Source organism: Lissotriton helveticus, chromosome 2_1 (genome assembly GCF_964261635.1).
Source record: "Lissotriton helveticus chromosome 2_1, aLisHel1.1, whole genome shotgun sequence".
Lineage (NCBI taxonomy): Eukaryota > Metazoa > Chordata > Amphibia > Caudata > Salamandridae > Lissotriton > Lissotriton helveticus.
The window spans coordinates 1589126497-1589153326 of NC_136059.1; the positions used below are offsets into that span (position 1 = coordinate 1589126497).

A 26830-nucleotide genomic window follows, 5' to 3' on the forward strand; every position below is an offset into this window, starting at 1 on the left:
ACTCTGAAATAAATTCATTCAGTGGTTTGGACATCATCTGATCTGAGAAGGCATAAAAAATAAATGTCCTGGGCCAGTCAAGAGTAATGATGAAGGAGTAGACTTTTTTATACTAAAGGCTACAGACTTTTATACTACAGTCACCTTTGTCCAGTTACTACACAGCTCGTTCTCTGAATCTATTCCAGGGCAGGAGGAGTGTCAAATTTTGTGGCTTTGTGACGGGGGATTATTCAATCACCGAAAATGTGTTCTTTTGTGATACTGCACCTTCAGGAGAACCTGGTGGATTAAATCAGAATTCTGTCACAGTTTTACGCGTGTCACCTTTTTGATCTTCCCAGGCACCTTCACAGTTTTAAGGGTAAGGATGGGTAGGAGTGACATCAGCAGCCCCATTGGAAGATCAGCATTGTAACATGTGGTCTTGCACTATGTGACAAAACCAGTAAAGGCCACACCTTTCACTTTTGATATAGATTTTTCCCCAGCCATCAATGGATGATTTTACGTCTAGGAAAAAAGTATTTGTTTTTCTAGGGTATCACTTTCTTGGTTAGCTGACATATGCAGTCTTATTTTTTATCATAAATAATGTGTAATAGGTAAAATTATGCGTGCGATAGGATACTTCCTCAACTGACTAAATTCAAATTCAATATTCTGCACAAATGTGCACTGATAAATGTAGAGACCATAGACTGGACAGAGTTTCTATACTATGCTAAATAAGTGACGAAACAGACAGGGTTAGCACCAGAAAACTACCACAACTTGTCCATAACAAAAAGAGAACACTAGTACAATATAAGGCTAAGAACCATGTCATAACTGTGAATAAGGGGGGGCGTGGCTAGCGCCTGAGGAAGATGGCGGCACTCCCGTGACTCGCCTGAGGTGACGGGGCTTTCAAAGGCATTTTCCACCACCACCCGAGTCCTGAAGGTCAGCAAACTGCATAAATGAAAGTCGGGATGTAAACACCTCCAGATAGGAGCATTTCCGTCTCTTCTCCAGCAAGATTTTGACCTTTTGACAAGCATTCTGCTCATAGCTGAGGTATTTGAAACAGCTGCGTAATTGCTGCCTGAATGCTGAGGGAGCCGGTTCTTTCTCTCACGGTTCTTTCTCTCACGTGTTACACTTTAACAGTGAACACAAATTCACAGGCAACAAGGAATTATATCAGCCTGTGATGACTTTTAAGCTGTAATCTGCAATGATTTATTGCCTCACTTGACGTGCAATGCCCCCAATCTGAACACTTTCATTTCCTGACTAACTATAATGTGAACTGTTACTTCAAATCAGACTGAAGGCTGAGGAGATTATTTTCACCATGCTGTTTCTCTTCAAAAGGGGAAGTGAATCTTTCATTTACTGACTTTCAATTACTGATTATTGATGTTTGACACTAGAAGTTATCCAGGAAAGTGAATTTTGACTCTATTTCCATACATTTGCCTCCTTTATTAATGCGCTTTAAATAGGCATTTCAGTAACCTAATTTCTATATTGCCAGTTTGTGTATGTGGAACCTTCTGTATTTTTCAGTGGATTTTCTCAGAGCCTGCAATGCCATATTAGTGCACCACGAAGTTATTTATTTAAAATGGCTCTTTTGGCTTTGGGATTAATTTAGCATGTTGTATGGCTTGCTCTGATATGGATACTCTTCAGTAATGAATTGTGGTGACTTCCATTCCATACACTTTCTTCCCTTTCAGCATAGAGTCACCACTTTTATATCTTTTTTCATGCTTATTGGTAAATATGTGTTTTGAAAAGTGACTTACACTAAATGTATTGGTCGCATTTATTACTCTCTACTACATTTTTATAATGTTGTGCAATATTTTTACAGGATCTTTTTTGCTATTATTGTATTAATATAGTTACGCTTACAGTGATAAGGCAGTTTACCCCAATGTTGGGTTTACGCTATTTTTGCTCTTGATACGGAATTTCTTCTTCTACGCAGTGCTATTCTATGTTTTTGGACTGTTTTTCTCAATTCTATGGGCAGGACATCCAATAATTTACAGATATCTACACCTTCTCCTCGGAAATTTTTGATTCATCTCAGCTCACGTTATAATTGTTTATCCATGGAGGATTCAGTTGCTTCATCGCCCAAAGGTGCATTGCCTTCACAGATTGCCTCAGTCTCTACTGTTTCCAAAGCCTCTACAAAAAGATTGAAAAAAGATCCTCCCTCTCCACCTAAACAGACTGCTTCTGTCACAATGGATCTAATACTAGAGGAGATTAGAGCTCTACGTCCGTTTATGGAAGAGACCAAATCCACGCTTCCGATGCTCTCTGACAAATGGTCAGCAATGGATCAACGAATCAATACGCTAGAGTAGAACTTTGGCTCTTTATCTTCATCTACTTCTAAAGTAGAATCTCTTTGTTCACAGGTCTCCATACTTCACAAAGAAGTTGAGCAGTTGGAAAACAGAAATAAACGGAATAACCTTCGAATTTATGGTCTTCCTGAAGGGACAGAAGGTTTGGATCCGTCCACCTTCTTTAAATCCTTTCTTCCAACGCTCCTTAAGCTGCCTGAGGGCACCATGTTGAATATACAGAGAGCTCATAGATTAGGTCCACCGATGCGTCAAACATCTTCATCGCCACACAAACCGAGAGGAGTGATCTTGTACTTTTTGGAATATACTGACCTCTTAAAGATTCTATCAGCAGCTAGGGCAATAAATCGTATAACTTGGTCAGGAAATTCTCTGTTCTTTTCCCAGGATTACTCCAAATCGACGGCTGATCGACGCAAAGAATTTTTTGCATTGCGGCCGCAGTTACGCTCATTAGGTGCAATTTATGGTCTTTTTCACCCTTGCTTGTTTAAAGTGACATTTAATAATAAAACTACCACTTATGAGGATCCAAATAAGTTGAAGAGCTTCCTGTACTCTCACCACACTGATACAATGGAGACTACTTCATAATTTAGTTCCAGCTAGATTGCGTTCAGACTCTGTTTCTGGTTACAGTATTCTCATGTTTTATCTTCTGGTTTTTGATCCATTTGTTGTTTCTTGAAATGTATGCAGCAGTTTACTTTCATTGTTATTGTTTGCAATATATCTAATAATTTTTTCTTCCCCCACAGGTCTCGGTTGTGTGTCTTCTCCTACCTATGTTCAAATATGTTCATTATGCCCTTCCCTCCGCCTCCCCATGTGGGTCCTGGACACGTCATTGTTCCCTGTGGCCTTCCATCCCTCCACTCTTCGTATGTCTTGGATTGTATGTGTTTACTTTCTTCATTTTTCATTACTCTATTCATGCTCTCTTTCTTCTTTCTCTTTTCTTTCTCTTTTTGCATATTTTCTTCTCTCTTTGGTGTTCCTCATTTCCTTTTTATACCCTGCAATCTTCCTTTCCCTTACAGAGGTTGTATTTTCGCTTTGATTCCTTTCTTTCTTGCTTCTCCTTTCTAGTTCAGTTCTCTTACTTTTTGTGCAGTTGGTTTGATATTGCCTGTATTTTTATTAATTTCACATGTCATTCTTATTGGAATTTAGAATCTCAACTCTTCTTTTGCTATTTTTATTTTCCTTTTCATCTTCTTCTATTTATCGCTTTATTGATCCAGTTTTCTCATTTTCCTTCTGTTTCGCTTACTTCTTTCCTATACTTTTTGTTTTCTCTTCTTAATTTTTTGATCCATTATTTAACTGACTTTTACTATGCTATTTCTAATGCATTTCTTCTCTTTCACTTCTGGTGTTTCTTCTTATTATGCTTATATGTCTTAATTACTTTTCTGCTTCATAATTGTCCCTCAACCGGTTTTTTTATATGCTTTTCTAAAATTATGATATGCCTTTGAAAATGTTATCTTGGAATGTTAGAGGTTTACATTCACCAATCAAAAGACAGAGAGTATTATCCCACCTGGCCAAGCTCAACGCAGATATAGCTTGTATACAGGAATCACATTTGTCGGCATTTGAATCTGCTAAATTGAAGAGGGGTTGGGTAGGCGAAGTTTATTTTTCCCCAGGTGATGGTAAGCGTAATGGAGTCTTGATTTTGTTTCGAAAATCTCTTCCAATTAAAGTAGTAACGCATTCTGCAGACACTTCAGGTAGATGGGTGCTAGTGAATCTCACTCTAGATAATGTCCCTATTTCTATTTTAAATGTTTATGCTCCTACTCAATACTACGTTGATAATTTCATCCTTGTGGGTGACTGCAATGAAGTTTTTGACCCATTTTTGGATAGACACTCAGTTAGTGCACCCATTCCTCATAAGTCACAAAAATCTTTTACACAACTCATTACACAATACAAACTTACTGACGCATGGAGACTCTGCAATCCCACTTTGCGAGAATACTCCTTCTTTTCACCCCCTCATCAAACTCAATCACGCTTGGATTATTTTTTTATCTCTCATCAATTTATCCAATCCCTTATTTCTTCTGACATTGGCTCCATCTTAATTTCTGATCATGCCCCAGTCTCCATTGTTTTAGATGTATTACAAAAACCTACTTCTATTAAAAAATGGTGTTTCAATAATGCTCTCCTTCTCGATGCACAGTTAGTTTCTTCTTTCACATCCTTTTTTCATGAATATTTTTTGTTCAATCACACGGATGAAGTTCCATTCCCTGTAGTTTGGGACGCTTTCAAAGCATCAGCTAGAGATTTCATCATTCACTATGTTTCTCGCAAATGGAAGAAAGCCCAACAAGCCACCAATGACCTCCTTTCTAAAATTAAAAAATTAGAGCACTTATATTACACTTCCAAATCAAAGGATTGTTTAGATGATCTTATCGCCACCAAAATTCAGTTTAATAAAGATTCCACGTACAATACCTCCAATTTCCTCTTAAAATCTAGCGCCAAGTTTTATGGTGGACAGAATAAGGCTGGGAAATTGCTGGCCAACTATCTAAAGGTAAAGCAGAACAAGGTCAATATTGAATCTATCTATAGTTGTGATGGGTCACTAAAACACAAAAGTGAAGATATCCTACAGGAGTTTTTGCATTTTTATGAAACATTGTATTCGTCTGAATCATCTTCTTCTGAACAAACATTTCCCAATTTTTGTCCAAAATTTCCTCTCCTTCAGACACTCTTCCGGACCTTTCCTCTTTAGAATCAGACCTTACGCAGAAAGATCTCCTTCAAGCTCTTAACTCTCTCAAACATGGTAAAGCTCCAGGTCCCAACGGTTTCACTGTTGAATTCTTCTCCTGTTTCTCAAAACTACTTATTCCCAAATTACATACTCTTCTTTCCACTTTCCTTCAAACTGGTTCCTCTTCTGTCTCTTTCTCTGATGCCCTTATTTGCATTATCCCGAAACCAGGTAAAGATCCACAACATTGTAAAAACTATCGCCCTATTTCTTTAGTAAATATCGACTATAAAATGTTTTCAAAGGCTTTAGCATTGCGTTTAGAATCTTTTTTAACCGAGCTTTTAGGGAAAGAGCAATCCGGTTTCGTTAAAGGTAGACTGCTGACGGATAATACTAGATTGTTTTTTGACATTCTCTCTAAGACCTTGCATAGCTCTCATCCCCTTGCAGCTATAGCCCTAGATGCAGAGAAAGCTTTTGATCAAGTTGAATGGCCATATCTGTTTAGTACTCTGAAGTGGTTTGGTTTTGGTCCAAAGATTTCCACCCTGATTTCGTTCCTTTATTCCCGCCCTAGAGCAGCAATTTCGGCAAACGGTACCTTATCTTCTTACTTTCCTCTTAATAGAGGGGTTAGACAGGGATGCCCACTTTCACCTTTTCTATTTAATCTTGCTTTAGAACCTTTCCTTTTGAGAATTCGTCAGAATGCTAATATACATGGTTTTAATTTCCACGACTCTGATATTAAGATGGCAGCATACGCTGACGATGTATTATTATTTCTCTCCCAACCAGACGCATCCCTTTTGGATGCAGTTAACTCATTTGCACAAGTATCTGGCTACAAATTAAATAAGGATAAATGTGAAATTTTGCCACTTACCAAACTCACTCTCAAGGACGATTTCTCTGCATCGGGCTTTACTTGGAGCCCTAACTCTATTGAATATTTGGGTCTCCATTTTACTTCTTCTCTTTCGGGCACAGTTACTAAGTGTATGGATGACTGTTTACAAAAATTGACTACTCTCACTAGCAAATGGCATCCTCTATATCTATCGTGGTGGGGGAGATTAGATACAATCAAGATGATGCTCTCTCCCATTGTCCTATTTACAATATCTAACATACCGTTTTCTATCCCTTTGAAATGTTTCAAGAAAATTAACTCTATTTTATCTTCCTTTTTGTGGGGACATAAAAAGTCTTGTATGTCTTTGTCCAAATTAATGCGTTCTAAAAGAGAGGGTGGGGTAAACTTTCCGAATTTTGCCTTATATCATAAATCCTTTTTATTGAATCAAGTGTCGAACTATATTACGGATTCCGCATCATCCTCTCCTCTCTTGTTGGCCTTAGAAAAGTCTTTTATATCCCCCTTTTCTTTCAAAGAATATCTTATGTTTTCTCGTAAACCTCAATCTTTATTTACTCCTATGCTTAAGTATACCTCCAAAATCCTTCCTTCCTTTCCCGTTTCATCCTTTTTTGATCAACCTATTTGGCACAATACATCTATATTAATTAACAATAAGCCGATTTTTTGGAAATCCTGGAGATTACGTGGCCTTATCTGGGTGCATCAATTGTTTCACCAAAATCAGATCATCCCATTTGCATTAGCTGCTACTTCTTTCAATTTACCTCCCGCTTTTCGAGTTAAATATTCATTATTGTCACACGCATTACAACTTGCCTACGATGCTTCCCTTGCTGCACCTCCTCCATCAAACCACGTATCATCCGATATGTCTTCACTGAGTTCTTTACTTCTTAAACAACCTAAAGCTTCAAAAATCTATGCTTTTCTCCAAACTCAGTCTTCATCTCGCACAAAAACCACAACTGAAGAAACCTGGGAAAAAGACCTAGAAGTCTCTTGGCCTATTGAGCTATGGGACAAATTATGGCTTAAGATTTGTAGATCTTCCAGAGCTGCTAATACTACTCAAACACTATTTTTTATTTATAATTGTTTATTATTTTCATCACTAGTTCTTAGTAACCAATACCCAGATGCTTCTGATAAGTGTTGGTCCTGCTCCTTACCATGTGCAGATCTTTTCCACATGCTTTTCAGTTGTCCCCATGTTCATAATTTTGGGCGGCAAGTTTGGTCTCAAATTAACAAGATTTTTTCCTCTAATCACTCCTTCTCTTTATCTCACATTTTCTTAGGGAGTGTTTCCCCCATCTGGGATCATTGCACTTTCAGGATTAGAATAATTGACTTATTGTTGGCAGTAGCTTTCCAGCAAATAACTAAAAATTGGAAGGATTTTACCAAAATATCTTATCAGGCTTGGTGGTATGCTGTTTGCTATAATCACAGGTTAGATACGACTTTTGTCTACCCCTTGGCTTTAGCTGCCAAGCGAAAATAATTGTGGAGTCCAGTTACACTATTTTTTTATTTAAGTGCTCAGAGTTCTCTGCCTTTGTCCCCGTTACAAGAAGAAGTTCCTAAACCTCCATGAATGCCTGTATTTTGTTAAACATATTAATATTATTTTTGCTTTTCTTGTAATTACAATGTATATTTAGTATATATATTTTATTACCTTATATCATACCAGTTGCCAATTTTGCTTATATTTATTCTAAGTTTTTTGATGTTTCTTTTTGTAGCTTATATTAATACCTTTAATTATCTTGATGTATACTTTTGCTTGTTATTTTCTTTGTCTTACTTTGTAAGCTTATGTCATATTCTTTCAATAAAATTTATCTGAACTTAAAAAAATAACTGTGAATAAGAACTATTCTAAAAGTAACACAGTCAGCTAAAACAGACAATTAAAGATGCTTTGTACTCAAGAGTCAGTTTGACTTTGTTTGGACTTGCCCGTGTAATGCAAAGGATATGTGAGTAATTTAGTATTTCTTTGATATTACTGTATTGCAAAAGTGGTATAAAAGCACCTACTTACAGAATCTGTATTGCAATTCTTTATACAAGTCACAAGGATATGAATGCCAATGTTCTCCACGTCACATCCGGTGCACTTACCCAACAACATCCATTTGCACAAATGAAGATTCAGTTCCTTCTCTCACGTCAGGCTGCAGAGCATCTTCCACGAGGCTTTTCACCATTTCACGGTCGTCAGCGTCAAGATCTGGCAGCATCTCTTGAAGCTGTCGCAGGACTATGAGGTACTTGCTCTCTATCTGACAGTTTTTGGCTTGCAGGTAGGCACACTACAATAGGACAAAGGGCACAGATGGCAATGTGGTCTCAAAGGTTTAACACATGCTTCCATATATATATTTCAAAAGAGTACCATCTTAGGAAAATCATCAAAAAAAGTTAATCAAGTGCAGGTGTAAATATTCACTTATCTTTACACACATTTCCTGTAGGATAATTGTTCTTGTTATATGTCCATTGATATGGACTCCTGTCCACTTCAACAATTATCTATCCTATAGATCCACAGGTAATTATTGCCATGTTCAGTGTATGGCATGTAGTGTTTACCACCATATCAATCCCATTAGATTCAATCAGTCATAGGTTTGAAAAGTATGGTCGTCAATGTTTCAATCCCCTATGGATGAGGGATCATCATCATCAGGACAGGGCAGTATTTGGACAAAGCCCAATAACAGATTGTATGATCATACAGCTGTCAATGCACAAAAGAGACCAGGAAAGGACAATTTAGAGGAGGGTAAGGGGCCCTATTGGAATGACAACACATTACTTACAATTGCAAGGGAAAATCACGCCACGAAACACTCAAATTTGTCTATTATCGGTTTAATGGGAAAAGAAAGGGAAAGCTTAAGGGAGAACTAGACAATCTGTTGGGTGCACAGTAATCAGGACACCAAGGGACGCATTGTACTCATGCAAAAAGATCTTTTCTTTGAGTCACCAGGAGAATGCTGGAAAACGCAATATGGCAATTGTATGAATCTGGTTGCTTAATTTATGCAAGAGTAATACATTAAAGCAATTTGCAGTTTCTCAGATTTGAAAAAACCAACAGCAAGAGGTGCAATTTACCTTCTGAGGCACATCATATTAATAGTCAATCTCTACTGGCATGGACTACAGTTATTATGCGCCCCAGCTCAGTCACGGGCTGTTCGTACAGGCAGCGGGGCCTTGCCCCCACCTTTTTCCTCTGACAAGACGAGTGTTTGTCAGGCTGAGCAAAGGTTAGCCTGACAGGCACTATTCTTTGTTCAGATCAGGCATCCAGGAGCTAGACATGCGCTAAATGCGCAGGCACCTGGCTGCCTAAGTTGTCCTTTGCCACTGAGAATTTCATAGCCCTGTGGGTGTGAACTCCTCCGCTTAGCAAAAGTGCTTCAAAGCTTTCCCCCTCATCACAAAGGGATGTGTCACTGATTGCATTGAACCTGGGCGCTTAAGTTTTAAGTCCTGAAGTGCTCATGGCCGAGTGTCAGTCAGTGACACCTTGTAACAAAATGGGGTAGGGTCAGCAGCCTCACTGACCCTTAAACCACTCTGTGGTGAGTGAGGAACTGCTGTGTCTTCTCATTAGCTGACATAAGATCAGCCAATGAGGGATGACTGCAGTCCAAATCCTCCTGGGACCTCCGGGGCTTCCTTGCTGAGCTGCAGCGTAGGTAAGTTTGATGTGTTTGAATGTTTGGTGTGTGAGTGACTGTATGTATGAATTTGTGAGTGAGTGCTGTGAATGGGAGTGTGTATTTGTGAATGTTACTGCATGGGTGTGAGTGAGTGTGTATGTGTACATGTGTGGCCCCCCTGCCCCCTCCCTGCTAAAATGACTGGCTACCACTGGCCAAGTTGTAATTTTAGAGACTGGTGTGACCTAACTGGAAGATTGAAAGTGGCGGGGAAGCCAGAGCGAATTGCTCTTTGACTGCAGGGATAGGCTGTCTGTGAACAGGATTGTGGCCTGCCTAGTTACAGGCAGTGCTAAATTGAGAGTCAGGTGGGGGTGCTCTCTCCAATGAATGGAGAAATTAGGCACACGCTGACGAATCAACTGTGGCTTTGGAGGCATCTCAGAGGGGTCTTGGCGAGACGCAAGTGCCTCATCCAGAAGTACCAGCAAAGTTGGAAAGGCACGGCCTGAATAGGGAGAGGACACAAGGAAGAATAATAATAAGCGGTGGCCATGTTGAGAATAATGGTTAAGGGGCAAGGCATCGTGGACATTTTTCTTTAAATTCATGGGCAAAGAAGAAAAGAGGAATTAGATGGTAATGTGAAATTTAGACTTACAGATTATACCATACGTGTCCGGTGTGATGTACAGAGTGTCAAATGGGCAAACAGAACATTACATTACAGTGATACTGTCCTGTCATGGAGGGGAAACATTAATATAAAACATCTGGAGCTGGCAGCACTCCAATGTATTTTGTATTCAAGCCTGTAGAATTGTTCACGTATAAAGGAGCATACAGTACATAAGCATACAGTACATGATTACCTCAGGGAATGCCAGCCCTCCATACCATCAGGCCTTTATTTACAGCATCATAAGTAAAATTCATCTGAGTTTCCCTTTGTTCAGGAGTCCAGAAATATCGTCCATGGGTAAGAAGACCTACTTGATGACATGACATCTCAGATCATCCGCAGTTGAAACTGAGCAACCAAGGGCACAATGGGGACCTTACATCTGAGTCTACTCCTGTGTTGGCAAGCGGGTTGCTTGACTAATTTGTCCTATATAAAGTAACCCACATGGGCAAAAAAAGGCCATATATAACATTACTCTTGTTGCAGTTGGAGAACTGCTTCAGTATCACTTTGGTTTCTAAATTAGAAAATTCTTTATTTTCCAGTGGTAAGCGGCAAACGCTGAATTGACCACATTTATAGCGAGTCCATCAGTAGTGTCAAGTCCCACGTGCCATTTAGATTTTTGGGGGGATTATTGATAGGGAGTGCCGCCCTTACCAAATGTTTTTTTATATTCTTGCCTTTTTGTAAAGCAAACATAGGTAATTCGCATTTCAGGTCCCTTCCAGACAATAAAAGGTAATGTTTTTTTTAATGCATTCAGTAATGAAATTGAATGCAGGTGAGAAATTGGCGACACAAGTAATTTTATTGTTTACTTTATTTCTCAATTGGAGATAGAAGTTCATGCCTGGAACAGTACAAGGCTCTCTTCATGGAGTGATGGACCAAGAGACTGAATAGGCAGTTTCAATAAAAATAACAAGGCAGCTTCAATAAAAAAAAGTCTCTCTTAAGTTTGCAATTGCATCTGATACTCAAAATGTTACCATAGGGCAGTGAGTCCTGAAGGGATCTGGGATGAGAACTGGAGTATTGAAGTAGTGTATTCCTCTCAGTTGGCTTGCAGTATAAACTTGTGTATAAATGATTATTTTTGGCCATCACAAAAAGATCTAAAAATTAAAACTAAGAGTTGTGATGCATAATGAAAAGTAGTCCCTTAGAGGTATTATTGAGCCCATCTAGGAAATCAGGCAAGAGGGTTTCTAAACTTTGCCAGATTAAAAAGATATTGTCTGTATATAATTTACAGCATGATAAGAAAAGTCTAAAGGGTCTGTCACTGCCAGAAGTAGATTCAGGATTATCAATAAAGAGAACGGCACATTTTGGAGCAAAAGTAGCTCCCACTGATGTGCGTTCGATCTGTAAGTAATATTTATGGTCAAAGGAAAATATGTTTTTGACAGGGCCAACCGTAAACGGGACATTATGAACCCTGAGCATCCCTGTTGGGGTTAGCATCAAGTAGGTTGTGGATCACCTGTAACCCATCCCCCCTTAACGATGTTGATGTATTTATTTATAACGTTTTATATAGTGCAAACATGATTAAAGGCTCCATGTCAAAAATCAACAAAAACACAAGGGAGGGGTCAAAGGAATTATCTACTACCATATTGATGAAATCAGAGCTGTCTCACATAAAGCAGTCAGTCAGTGGCAAAAGGGTACTAATGAAAAAGTCTATATATCGTCCAATGGGTTCTAAAATGGACCCACGCCCAGAGACCATAGGTATCCCTGAGGGGGTTCAGTATTCACAGGAATTGCGGGTAGGGTATACAAGTCTGAAGTTCTGGGATTTTTTACATTCAGGAAATTAAATCCATTCTGCGTTAAGCAACATTCTTCCTTACCATGTGTAGTGGTCATTTGGAGGATTTCATTTTGTATGCCTTTAGTGGATTTCTTGTGTAATTTACAGCACTCTTCAGCATTGCTGAGTTGCCTTAGGATCTCCTGTTTGTAATTTCCACTATCCTGTACCACAATCGTATTCAAGCACCAGCCAGGGTCTTCGCTAAAGATTCCCCCAGCAGGCCTGGGCTTTTTAGGTTGAAGCTTGAATACCAACATGTCCGAAGCAGCCGGGTAGGTCCAAACAGTGGTTTAAAATTACGTGCAAAAAGTTCAGAATATGTACATATTGCAGGCTACAAAGCCAGCTTTGTATAGAAGATTTTCAGTGGGCCAGGTAAAATGACATTTTGCATTATGGGACTTAATCTATATCCTAATAAAGAAGGAAATATTCAGGGCATTGTTTTGTAATGTTGCACAGCCACTTTGTGGCAGTATAAGGCTGCTGCCACACCCAGACATATACACTGGCCCTATGCATAGTGGAAGCTTCTCTACAATGGTAAACAGCGTTTTACAACAGCAAGCCTTTTCTTTCCTTTGAGCAAATGCCAAGGATCCGTAAATCTGCTTACGTGTGGCCAACTATTAAAACAAACATTGAAAAAGCAAACAGGTCAGGTCAGTGTATTTTGTTTATTGCACATAGCACCTATGAAACATTGAAATAAAATCTGAGACTTTGAACCCAATACAGATTGCATGTAGAAGGGTCGAAGTATTTTTTTAACATAAACAGCCATCAGCGTTGCTTACAGTAAATGTGGTCCGGAAGATCAAATGGAACACAGAATGGAAATCATATCACTGCCCTCCCTGCAATCATGATTGCATGCAGGCAGGCTAACATTTCCGAACAATATCTTGCTGCAGGATATAATTTTAAACTGTGTGTGTGTGTGTGTTGTACACTAGAACTTTCAGTAACTTTGGTACCTGATCAACACATATAATGGTGACTATAAGAAGAGATTGGACAAACGACTAGAGCTGCAGACTTTGTAAATGGGGAACTAGGTTTGTCTGCTGACATTGGCACAACATCCTGTGGTTCTGTGCAAATCACTTAATCTCCCCATGCCTAAAAAGCAGAAATGTGACCTTTCTTTTTTTTTTTCTTCCTTTTAAAAAAAACTTTTTATTAAATGAAAAGAAAGGGCAACTACACCATCACTATGTTCCATCGCCATTTGTACAAAATGCATGTCCACATTATCTAATATCTGAAAAGCATATGCACCCTGTAACACATATTCGAAGCATTAAAACAGAGCATAAATTACTTCCAACATTGATAGAATGTCCCCCCACAAAACAAGGAGGACCCCTCGAACCAAAGAGGAGAAAAAAAAAAAAAACGAAAAAAGAAATAAAAATAAAAATAAACTTTCCACATCAACTTCCACGCACTTCATCTAGTTCTGCAAGCCCAACACAGCTGCAGGTTCTTCTTGGTTGATACATTCTTAACGGTTCCCAAATGTCCCTGGGCCTCGAAATCTCGGGCAATTCCTCAGCATAGGCCACCAAATTGTCTCTGCAGTATACCAGGTCTTTGATCCATAAATCCACTCTCGGTCTGCTCCTGCCCACTCATGTCATAGCCACTCCCCGAGCCGCCATCAGTAATGCAAGGCGCACAAACTTGCCGGTTACTCCTTTGATGCGTGGCACGCAGCATAACAAGCAGGCAAGTGGCTCACAGCTTAGCCCCACAATCACCAATTCGTTCAGACAGTTGACCACTTTTTCCCAGAATTCCCATACCGCTTGACAATCCCAGGCCAGGTGCATAAAATCCTCATTGTCACGGCCACAACGCTTACACTCCGCAGATGCACGCAGTCCGTACCCAAGCAGCCTCAGTGGAGTATACTATACCTGATGTATATATTTAAAATTAATTATCCTCAAATTGCCATTCATACTCAGTGTTCCCGTTAGACCACATATGTATTTCCAGTCCGTCTCCGCAATGGGTTCAGGCAGACAAGCAGACCATCGCTCCCAACTACGATCCTGGCCATCCACACTTTCAAGCTGTATCATCTTGTATAGTTTAGAAACTAAACTTCTATTGCTGGGGACAGTGAGTGCGTATTGTAATGAGGTCAGTGTAGGTGGTTCCTGTGGGTATGTGGGGTAGTGCACTTTGAGTGCGTGCCGCAATCTGTGTATAGCAAACCGAAACAACAACGACTGGTTGTTGATGTAGGTCAGATCGTCTTCCGCCAGAACTGAGCCATTCACATAAACATCTGCCTTAGTTCTGAGTCCTGCCTCAGTCAACAAGCGGAGTGACGGCTTCTCCTGTGTCACAGACAACTCAGCATGACACTCCAGGTATAAAGCCGGTGCGTAGAGTGGCAGTTTCTGTGCCAACTGTCAAATGCTCCACCACGCAGATATGGTAGCGTCCACCGAGTTGATTTCTGCCCTCGGGGTACCACGCCGGCGATGTGTGATCATGCTGTGAAGCAGGACCGGGGCCGCATCTCCCTCTTCCACCGCAACATGCGGCGGGAAGGCGTGCGTCTTGTACCAATAATACAAATATTGAGCTTGCGCACTCAGATAATATACATAAAAGTCTGGGGCCTCAAATCCGCCTCTCTCGTACCCCTTAGCCAGTATCGTCCACTGTACACGAGCATGTTTACCTCCCCATGCCAGCCGAATCAGCTGACCTCTCAACGTCTTAAAAAACTGCTGTGTAAGCACTATGGGAATGTTAAGGAACAAATAAAGGAACCGCGGCAGCACCACCATCTTTATCAAGGCAATGTGGTCTGCCAACGACAACGGCAACGTTATCCAATTATCTACCTGCGTTTCCAGCGCCATATAGGCTTTGCCATAATTCTCCCTGACCACAATCTGCGGGTCCCTATGTATCCAGACTCCTAGATATTTACCTGGATCTGCGGTCCATACCAACGGGAACTCCAAGTCCGGGCAGGTAGTCGAGGTGGTCAACGGTATCACAAAAGACTAATCCCAGTTTATAGTAAGCCCGGACAGACGGCCAAACCGGACATACTCTCTAAGCAGTTGCGCTAGGTATTTGGACTGTTCCCGAACAAAGAGAACCACGTCGTCTGCATAGAGTGATATACCCACCGGGCGATGGTTAAAGTTAAGTGCTGCCTCACGATGCCGCTGTCTGATCACACACGCCAATGGTTCCAATATCAAAGCAAAAATTAATGGTGATAGGGGACCACCCTGCAGCGTGCCTCTTGCAATAGGAAAGGAGTCCGACGTGAGACCCCTATTCGTACCCGCGCACTCGGTTTGGAGTACAGTACCACAATCCACTGCAGAAACAGTGGTGGAAATCCCATACGACGCAATATATAATGAAGATAATGCCATTCGACCGAGTCAAATGCCTTGGCCACGTCCAAGAACACGGCCGCCGCCTGCAAATCTGGCTCCAGAACATAGAACATGGAGAAGACCGTACATAGATTATATGATGTAGATCGCTCGGGTATGAAACCTGATTGATCGGGCAGAACCAGTTTCTGCATCAGTGGGTGTAGGCGAGTTGCAAGGATCTTGGCCAGAATTTTAGTATCTATATTAAGCAGGGATAGCGGGCGATATGAATCGCATCTGTCCGTCGGTTTATCTTTTTTTGTGTAATGGTATCATCATCGCCTCCCGCAGCGAGGGGGGCAATTCCCCAGACTCATGAGCCCCTGCATACATTTCAAGGAGGTGTGGCACCAAAAGGTCTGCATATTTTTCATAAAATTCAACCGTCAGTCCATCTGGACCAGGCGCCTTCCCGTTAGCCAAGGCCGCAATCGCGGTTTTCACATCTTGTTCATCTATCGGTGAGCACAAATATTCTCTGCGTACATCGGATAGCCAGGCGCACGCCACATCATCCAGGTATGTATCCATGTCTGCCTCCGGCACTTTCCTGTGGGACCTATATAAGTCTGCATAGAACCTCCGAAACTGTTCCACTAAGTCTCCTTGTTCAATATGTTCATCCCCCTGGTCATCTACAATCCTGTCCACTCTCGGTTGCTCCAATCATGTTTCGATCCTATGCGCTAAGACCCGCCCCGGCCTACCCCCTTCTCCGTATCGTCTAGCTGTGTGCCTACGCAACAGGTATTTTACTGCCGTGTCTGCCAGTTACTCAAATTCCTTGAGTAACCTCTGCAGCTCAGCCAGCGTATCTGTTCTAGGGTCTGCCTCATATTTACGCTCCAGCTCGCGCAGTGCAGCCTCAGTATTCCCCAGTTGTGTGCGTATGTCTTTTAATATGCCCGCCGCTGTGCTTATGCAAACTCCTCGTATAGTGTACTTAAAGGCCTCCCACAAGGTAGCAGCCTCAGCAACAGACCCTTTCTTTAGTTCGAAGTACTGTGTAATGGCGGCCCTGATCGTCGACTCATATACTGGGTCCAGCAGAGGTTCGAAACGCAGGCGCCACGTAAACGGGGGGCGTCGCGTTGAGGGGAAGGTCACTTCTAATTTGATGGGAATATGATCTGACAATGTACGAGCCAGTGGGTGAATCTCTCGTACCCAACACATTACCTCTTCCCCCACTAGCCAGTAATCTAACCTCGACCAGCTACCATGAGCAGGTGTTGCGCGCGTACCCGCCCTCACCTGTGGGTTCCTGACATGCCATACATCCAGCATTCCAAATTCTTCCATTACACATTGCAACATCTGGGCCACTTTGGGGGTACGGTGCGACAGAGGATTAGATTTATCCAGTTCCGCATCCAAATAGGTATTGAGATCTCCACCCAGCAACACTGGGGCCTCCGGCCACTCACGTAATACCCCACGCATTCTCCGAACACAGGTAGCATCGTCCGCAATAGAGCCATATATATTCACAATGGTAACCACTCTCCCTTGCAGTCTGCCACAGACCATCACACATCTACCTTCTTCATCCGCATACGTGTGTAGAGGCTGAACGTCCACCCCCCTTTTTATCAGGATCATGACCCCCCTAGTATAGGAAGAGTACGGTGCCGATAATGTGAAGCCCGCCCATCTACGGGCCACTCCCCTATCTGTATATTTGGTGAGATGCGTCTCCTGCAAGAGTGCTATGTTAATCGCGTGTCTATCTAAATACGCCAACACCTGCCTGACTTTTTTCGATGAATTCAAGCCTCTGACATTCCAAGTCAACAGCCTACATGCATCCGCCATGCCAAGCTATGTAGTGATATCCGATTCTACATCGTCTATTCCCGACAGGGTGCCTCTCATGCCGGTTCAGCTCCCCAATCATCCAACCATTCTCTGTGCGCATCGAAGTACTCATGTGGAAAAACAAAGTATAAATCATAAAACATACAATGTACAATAAACCCCCGGTCAACCCCGCCCACCAACCACCCACTCCAACCTCCCAATCTGGTCGAGATACAGTCCCTTTACCCTCCCAACAAAGGTCAATAAGCTCCATGCGAACCACCAATCGGGGATCTCCCGCTAGGGGAAGTGGGCCAGCAGCGAATACCCACACCGTAGTGCGGTTGCCGACCTTCAGCCAAATGCCCCCCTCACCCGCCATTTCCAGTCAGGCCTTGAGTATAGGGCTAACGTCACACATCGATCAAACCAACAGTGCATAGCAACAATAAATTGCGGATCATCCTATCCCCACACTGGGCACGCAGTAGTGTCTGTACCACATCCGACCTGCCTCCATATGTCCCTTTTGTCAGCGCACTGTGCCATCTTGACCATGACAAATCGCCATCCACTTAGTCCGCATCATTCAGACCAGAGTCTTAGGGTGTCTTGTCATTCAGAGGAGTCGCCTGTCTGCCCTTGCAGATATGCCTTGTAAATTTCAACTCTGATTTTGCATCAGTAAAGAAGTGCGCCTGTTCTTCGTAGGTGATCTTCCGGTTAGCCGGGTAAAACATGGCGTACGGCACAGAGGCTTCTCGCAACAGTTTTTTCACTGGCACAAACTCCTTCCTTGCCGCTTGAACTCCTGCAGTGAAATCAGGGAAGAATGATAACTTGTCGCCCTTATACATCACCGGTTCCTTGGCCCTGGCCTCACGTAACACCACATCCCTGTCAGCATAATTCAAGAGGCGCGCTATGATAGGACGAGGCAGCGCACCTGGCTTGGGCCTGGGCCCCAGGGATCTGTGCGCCCGCTCTACTATCATGACCGCGGAAAGTGCAGGGCTAAACAGCTCACGCAGCAGCTCCTCTACAAATGTCTCCATTTTGGATATGGGTGTGGTCTCCGATAGGCCTACAATGCGCAGGTTGTTGCGCCTAGAGCGCGCTTCTAAATCCTCATTTTTGGCGCTAATGCCCGCCAAAATCTTTTCCATCTGTAGAATCTGCGTTCTGGATTCAGCCTGCGCATCATGAGTGTCCAAGACCCGGTTTTAGAGAACATCCAACCGTCGCTCGTGCTTTTCAACCTTTTTTTTAACCACATCCAACTCAGCAGCTAGAGCGTCTATCTTCCCATCAATAGTTTTCATACCAGCTCGGAGTTTCAACAATATAGTACGTGTATCATCAGCTGCATCTTCTTCCGAGCCCTGATGCCCTCCTTGCTCTCCACTGTCGCCCATGCCATCCGCTGTTCGCGTGTTGCGCTTGTTTTCAAACTGCAACTTGGCCTGCCGAGGTTCCGATTTCCCCATGATAGGCACCACTGCTGGTTCGTGCCTCAAATTGCCTCTATAGATATGTCTCAGCCTAAATACCAACAGTCATAAGCGAAGATGTCCCCTCCGCAGCACCTTATCTAAGGTAGCTCAGTCCACTTCTCCACTTTGCAGTGCAAGTTTCAATGCCAGTCCCTACACAGTCTCGCAGTTTCCAGCCTTGGTCCCTCCTGTGCAGCAGCGTAAGAGCTTAATCAACCTAAGACCCTCCGATGAGCCGGCCTCGGAGCCCAGAAATAGAGCTATGCGTCCCTCGGCTCCGTGGTGCACCAGGCCAAGCCGGTGTCTTCCCCGTCTGCCTGGCAGCCCCCTGCGGTCACCCAGACCCCCCGACCCGCAAACGAATCAGGGCTGGTCCCGGTGCCCACAGTCAGAGCCCCCCAAATTCCGGGGGTCAATCCCCGGCCCCCCCTGGGTCCCCGTGAGCGCAACTATGGGCCTGTGCCCCACACCGCTCAGCGGCCCTTGCCGCACCGTGCACCAGTAAAATGGCGCCTGGCACCAGTCGTGCCACTCAGCAGCCCAGGCCCAGCCCAAACAGTCGTCTCACTTACCCGGCCAGGCTCCTCCAGGCGCACCCCTTAGATGAGCCCCGTCTCTGCTCCGCCTTGCCGAGCCTCGATGTCACCTCGGGTCTCCGCCTCAGGGGAGCCGCACTCCGTCCCCTACAGTGCTCCAAGCGTGAGCCCTCACTGCCGGTCACAACTCAGGCTCCGCTCCGGCATACAGGTTGTAGGAGGCCCCAACCCCGCATACGGCATCCTCGTCTGGGCACACAATGTGGCGCTTCTGCCCCTCTCAGTCCGCCACAGCACAGCACCTGGGTATGTCCGGCAGTCTGCACATACCCAGGGGGTTCCAGCTCCGGAGTTAGGCCGTCACCGTCCCTTCGCCGCCATTTTCCTCCCGAACCTACTCCGGCCTCCAGATCACGATAACACCGCTATTGCACCACTGCTACCGCCGTGATCCCTCCGACGTGGTTCCCGACTCATAAGCCGCAATCACACCGTGATTTGTCTGCGGGTGGGGGCTCTGCAACAGGATGTTAGTGCAGGATGAAGTTATCGGCTAGCGGAGCTCCTTCACCAGGCAGCCATCCCGTGTCGCGCCGAAGCCACGCCCCCCAGAAATGTGACCTTATGTAATGTAATCGGGTGCTCAAGTAAAACGCTCTAAAACCTTATGCATTATGGGTTATTCTGCGCATTTTAGTCTTCCTCTTTGCTGCATTGCCACACTAAAGTGCAATCATTTACACAGTGACGAAGCTAGACCTTTTGACGCCCAGTGAGAGTGTGGGGGAGAGTGCATTCACATTTAGCTCTTCTGAGTGGTGCAACTGATGCTCAGCCAAGTACTCCGTGCACCACTTGGCCAGGCGAGTTCCATGCTCTCTGTGCTCGGCTCAGACATCTAGTCCCGGTCCGACTATCCTACATCGGGCAATCTTGCAGTGTCAGAGGGCTCTTTTGACAGGTCAGTGTGTGGGCTTATTTTGTGGCTGTTTGAAGCACTCAGCAAAACCAAAGGAAATGATGGACGGAGCATTGACAATACAAGCACTCACCCCCAGTCAACTGATCTGGGTTTAATCCATCACGTTCTTTATCCCACTCTGCCACCCCAGTTCAGACATGGCCATATGCAAATCAGTCTGACCCTGTGCCTCATGGGAACAGTCCAGCCCGAACTGCCAAGCCATGCCTTCCCTGGACCGGAAACAAGCTTTCCTGGACCGGTTTCTGGCATTGCAGCCGTCTTCAGCCGGGCTTGCTTGAATCCAGTGGCAAAGTGAGCAAGGGACTCACGTCTGTTTGAAGCACTCACCCAGCAGCAGCCAGGCCGGCGCACCCAGACCAGACTGCCGCTTGGATTGTTAGTCAGCAGCGTAGTGGCTCCAGATAGAATTCTCAATGCTTAAAACAGGTATGCCACGTAAGAGGTGCAATTCCGTTTACCTTCAGAGTTTTACTTAATTTTGCATTCTTGTATAATACCTAAAAGGTGAACTGAGTTGCCTATACATGTCTGTGGAAGCTCACGTTATGGTTGGGTGTACATGGCAGAGCATGAATGCACAGGTGGGAAGATTAAGCCACTTACAGTTTCCCACAGTGCCTATTGGTCGCTCATAAAGCTGTTCAGACCACATGCTCCAGGGCCAGACTGACCGGACCAGGCATCGGGAGTTTCCCCGGGAGGCTGGAAGAGTGGGGGCCGGTTTTGCAGAGGTGAGGCCAGTTTTGTTACTGGGGGCCAGTTTTGTGCCTGTGGGGTCTGCTTTTGTTACTGGGGGCTAGTTTTGCAGCAGTGCTGCAATATCGCCATCCAGTAGCAAAAGCAGCAAACAAGCGTTTCCTGCCTCCTGGGGCCAGACAGAGCTTCCCCAGGGGCTGGTCTGAGAAAATTGCCTGGGCTGCTTTGGGTTCCTAGTCTGGCCTTGACTTGCTCATCCAATAATTGACCTCTCTCTCCAAAGGGCACAGAATGGGCCCGATTCACAGAATTAACTTAAGACAAATATCCTTACTACTTTTGGTATTCACAGAATGCACTTACTACTTTTGGTATTCACAGAATGCACTTACTACTTTTGGTATTCACGGAATGGATTTACGACTACTAACTTTACCTCCGCCCTCGGGCCGGAGATTCCGGCCCGGGGGTGGAGCTTCCGGCCCGGAGGTGGGGATTCCGGCCGCTAGTGGAGATTTAGCCATGGACAAAATCTCCACCTCCAGGCCAGAAGTCCCACCTCTGGGCTGTAATCTCCGCCTCAGGGCCAGAAGCTCCGCCTCTGGGCCAGAAGCTCCGCCTCCGGGCCGGAAGCTCCGCCTCCAGGCCGGAAGCTCCAGCCCGAGTGCGGACGTAAAGTTAGTAGTCGTAAATCCATTCTGTGAATACCAAAAGTAGTAAGTGCATTCTGTGAATACCAAAAGTAGTAAGTGCATTCTGTGAATACCAAAAGTAGTAAGTTTAGGATTTTGTCTTAAGTTAGTTCTGTGAATCGGGCCCCCAGATGTTAAACTCCTCCCTTATAGTAATCCATGTCAGTGATGAAGTCCCCTGTTTACATTTCATGTTTTACTTGATCTTGCAGTACAACCTTTTTGAAGATGTTGTGTTAATGTTTTTCCTGCAACATCAGACTCTTGTATAGTGCAACTGTGAACACAGTTGTCTCTATGTATCTAGATAAGTTCAGGTTATGGGTGGGTGTGCATAATAGAGCTCATATGAGAGGTCTGGAGGTGAGGCTGAAGTTAGTAAATGCTTCTCATAGTGCCTCCTTGAGGGTTCATACATTTGTGTCTACTATATGCTTATCCAACCCACCTCCTCGCTGTAGAGTGTACAGACAGATTTCCAAACACATGCCAATTGTAATTACCAATTTATGTGAAGTAGTGTGAATACTACTATATTTACAGTTGAAGAGAGAGAGTGAGAGAGAGAGAGAGACAGAAAGTATGTGCTTTGTGCGTCTGTGTGTGTGAGAGAACAAGAGAGAGCATGGTGAGGTAGCCAAATTAAGGAAGTTATGCAGAAAGACAGAGTGAAAAGACAATGGTGAAGAGGAAGGAGATGACGTGTGAGATATGTAAATGGAGGATTTCCAAAAAAGGCAAGTAGAAAAGTGCCTTATAGGTTTGAGAAAATGCAGAAGAAAGTAGTGTGAAGTTAAGAGCATGAGTGGTTTTGACACTCCGAAGATCACAACGCCAAACATAGTCATTTTCAATTCACAGTCTAAAATTCTCTGAAACATTTTTGATTCTAATTATTCACAAAGGAATCAATGGTCCTACTTATTGATCTGATACTGCTAACAAGCATTGAAAGAGCCAATATAGAAATGGCTAGTTTGTGAAGAGTGTATTGCTGTATGATATGTCCGAACAACAGGAAATTTACATAGTTACTCAATTACTAGTTATTGGGAAACAGCCTTTACCATGATGGCTGAACGACGTGCTGCAGTTACAACACGGCTGTTACAACAAATGCGTCTTTAACATGCATTCCTTTACCACGCATGTTGTTACAACAATATGCCTTAGTGAAAGTGCTGTTGGACTTTAAAATCCAACTCTTGCCCTACTGTTGCACAGACTGGAGTTGGAATAGTAAATTACACTGCTCCAAAGTCCATCCCTTATTTGTAAGGTATGTTGTTGTAACGATATGCGTGGGAAAAGAATGCATGGTAAAGACACATTTGTTGTAAAGACTGCGGTGTAACACCACGTGTGGTAAAGGCATGCATTGTTACAACATGCAGTACTAGTTATTGCTTTGATTTATGCTGCAGACGGTGTCACTGGAAGTGTCACACTTTTGACAGTAGGATGTCACTAATACGCCACCTGAACCCATAGATATAGCACACATACACAATTTGAAAACTTTGCAGCTATGCAGCTCTGCAATGACTAGTCACCCTAAAGTCAGAATTCTGGTGCGGTATCCAAGTCACTGGGATTTTGGCGATCTGCTAGAAAAGCCATACTTGGATCCGGAAGGGGTAGCAGGCTGTTGACCTCTTGGTCATCATGACTGGTGTGCACGGAATGAGCAGCCCGCTGTGTGGTATTGGGACTAGAACCATAGAGGTTGTTAAACTGGGAAAATGTCTCTGCCCTAGTGGCCTTTGGCATTTGTAGGAATTCCATTTGTTAGAGGTCCAACTCTGAACTAAACTAAACAGTGAGGAATCTGGTGCAGTTGGTAATAGAAAAAAAACAGACATCAGTAATGAACACTGCAGGAGATGGACCAAAAGGAGACTTTGATAGAAACTTTGGGGCTCTGGAAGGGACAGACTCAGGGAACAGCAGTACTGAGACCAAAGTTGAGGATCATGGAGGCCTAATCAGGTGCACCAGAGGGCAGAGCAGCAAAAAATCATCTTTGAGAGACCTCCACCTGACTGGATGAAGCTCTGGGACAGCGGAGAGGCAGTACAGCTATGCAGAATCGGCCGCAGGTAGGACTCTGGTCCAAAGAAGACCTGATCTTCTGCTGGCTGTGAGGAGCGCCTGTGCTCCTTTACCTGATTTTATGTGCCTTCTCCTACAAACAGCTGTGCAGGCTGTGGAGGGGAGAATCGGCTCGAACTGCATGTTACTAAGACAACCTTGACTTACCTTTAAAAGCATGCCATTCCGTACTCCCGCTCACTCATCTCATTATGGTGCATCTGTGCACATGCATCACATCGCGAAGTGTTCTACATTTTATCCCAGTAGTACTGAAAATACATGAGTGTCCCGGGAATCACTAGGGACCTGGGGTGACATAGTATTAGAAGAGACAGAGGTCCTTTTTTCACAAGTACTAGAATATCACATAACCAAATGGTATTTTAATCAACAAATATAATGAAAACTTCCCATAAAAAGAACAGCGCAGTGGGTACTTGTGCTGAAACGTTCTCTGTGCTCTCAAAAACTGATACACACAAGTGAAAAAGTGTGATCAACATGTGTCACAACAAGAACCGCAGGTCGCGCAAAAATGATGCATGTGATGGGTCCCAATTCCAGTAAATGGTGTTTCGATCTCTACATAGGTGGCAAGGTATTAGGGTGGCCCAATAGAGAGAGCAGCACATATACAGGACACGCTTAGCTGGAAACCAAGCAAGGCGGTTGTTGGGACAGAAAATTCCTCTGCATGGTCAAAGACGTGTACCCATGCCCTCCCAACTGCACTGCTGTCTGGATCCTTTATGTTGATATTTTGTCATGGGAGAACACGGATCATGTGTGTGCGCCATGTCATAGGCCTGTCTCACGGATGGCTGTCTTATTGGACCAGGAGGGGTGCCCAGAGTGCTACCCTATTATCAGTGGAATGACTACTATTTTCACCAAGAGTTAAGCAGCACAAGTGCAATGATAACAGCATAGCCTGTAGTGATTACAAGTAGTGAACAGGTCCTTTTTAACCTGTGGCACTGAAGTGTGGCCTACAGGCTCGCTCATCTTTTAAAAGTTCTGCAGCTGCGAGCTTAACTCACCCTTGTTCTACATCAGGTAGATGTGGAGTGCTGCAGAGTAGTAACTCCTGCGGTGGATGTATATGTGACTGGGAGGGTACAGTACAGGGACGGAACAGTGATGTACAATATATGTCTGGTAGTGTATGTACTGAGTGTATGTATGCCTGCCTGCTTCGAATACATTACATGAAGGTTGTAGTGTTGTGCAGTGCATGTTCAATGGAAGAATGTGCTGGGGGTATGTGTGCTTGTGTGAAGTACCATACATGATGGGTGAAGTGTTGTGCAGCATGCACTTGGTGAGTGTGTGTGCTGGCAGTGAATATGTTTGTAAATAGCACACCCTGTGCCGTTGTTTTTTTATAAGTTTTGATTATGTTTGTTGATTAAAATACCATTTGGTTATGTGACATTCTAGTACTTGTGAAAAAGGGACCACTGTCTCTTTTAATGTATTTTGCCCCAAGCACCACAGACATTCGGACTGAGGGTCTGTCAACTACATAGGCCCACAACAAGACCTACAGGGATGAAACTCGTCATGATTCAGAAGATTTAAGTCTACAGATCGAAAAATGAAAAGCTGGAGAAAAAAAACGTCAACAGCGCCAGGTTTCCATCTGTGGAGCCACAATATAGATGCTTGATGGCTTGGAACATCCACCCCCCCTCCTCCGGGGGGCGATGGTCTTCATGAAAGCATGATTGTTGAAACCACAAGAAATCTGTGTCATCAGATGGCCATGGATTGGAACAGATGCCGCACGGCGTGGCCTCGTCAACTTGTTACACAGTGTCACGCCCGGACTGGCCGTTGTGGGCACCGGGCAATCCCCCGGTCGGCCGCAAGGGTGGGGGCCGGTTTTGGGCCCTGGGGGCCGTTTTTGTTGCAGAGCCGGTTTTGCAGCATAGCTGCAAAATCGGCCCTGTAACAAAATCGGCTGAAAAGCGGCCCTGGCAAAGCGCTCGCCCCCCTCCCGCCCGGGTGCGGGGGGGCCGGCCAAGCACTTTGCCAGGGCCGGTTTTGGTTCCCAGTCCGGCCCTTTTAGCAACGAAAAACTTGAAGGTCAAAAAGATGCCGAGTAGGACAGACACCAAAAGAAAGAAAGCGTCACACCATAAACAGTTTCCACCTGTGGTAAAGAAACATCAAATACTTAAATAAGTCCTATCAGTCCACCCATGTAGCGGAGCATCGTCATTTAGGACCTTCTGAACAAGGTCCATATGTCCAAGCCCAATGATAGTGGCTTAGTCTCTTTAGACCATTGTTCTAAAGATAGATGTGTCCTCACCACACATGGTGCTGATAAAGTGCAGTGCTCAAAAAGAAATATATAATAGTGATTTTAAAATGGCGGTCAAAGTAGAAAAATATGTTTATTGGTATCCACCTTGACGTCAAGTAAAAAACAGTGTAATGACAGTGTGAAAAAATCACTGTCCAGTATGCTAGTAAGATTAGGCCAACATGTTTCTGCCGTGTTGGTGGTAGTTCACCGGCATTCTTCAGGGCCAGGCTGAAAATATAGCTACTGCAAAATACACTATCATCAGTGTAGATCAAAAAAACATTTTGTTATTTTTGTGATAACATATAAGTATTACTGAAATAGGTGAGTGTGGTGAAATCAACCACCCTACCGTATCCTCGTGATTTTTTGGATAACGAGGAGTTCTTCCTGTAAATATTGAAAAAAATTTGATGTCAATACCTAGTATAATTATGGTGTCACATAAAAAACTAATAATATAAAATCAATTCTTGGCAAATGTCCTCACTCCACTGCGCCAATTTCCATCTGTGACGGCGACAATTTTAATGTGCACTGTAATAGTTACACCAAACTCTTCAGTTAGAGCAAAGTAAAAGAATATTTT

The 26830-nt window shown here is 43.8% G+C and overlaps 1 protein-coding gene across 2 annotated transcripts in view; it reads right to left on the reverse strand.

Moving 5' to 3' along the window:
- Positions 1-26830, reverse strand: part of TBC1D2 (TBC1 domain family member 2) — a 511011-nt gene that overhangs the window by 217495 nt on the left and 266686 nt on the right. For both annotated transcript variants that reach the window (XM_078676557.1, XM_078676558.1), the window contains exon 9: positions 8141-8331. In XM_078676557.1, coding sequence (XP_078532683.1) covers positions 8141-8331 — 191 coding nt within the window. The remainder of the gene's footprint in view (positions 1-8140; positions 8332-26830) is intronic.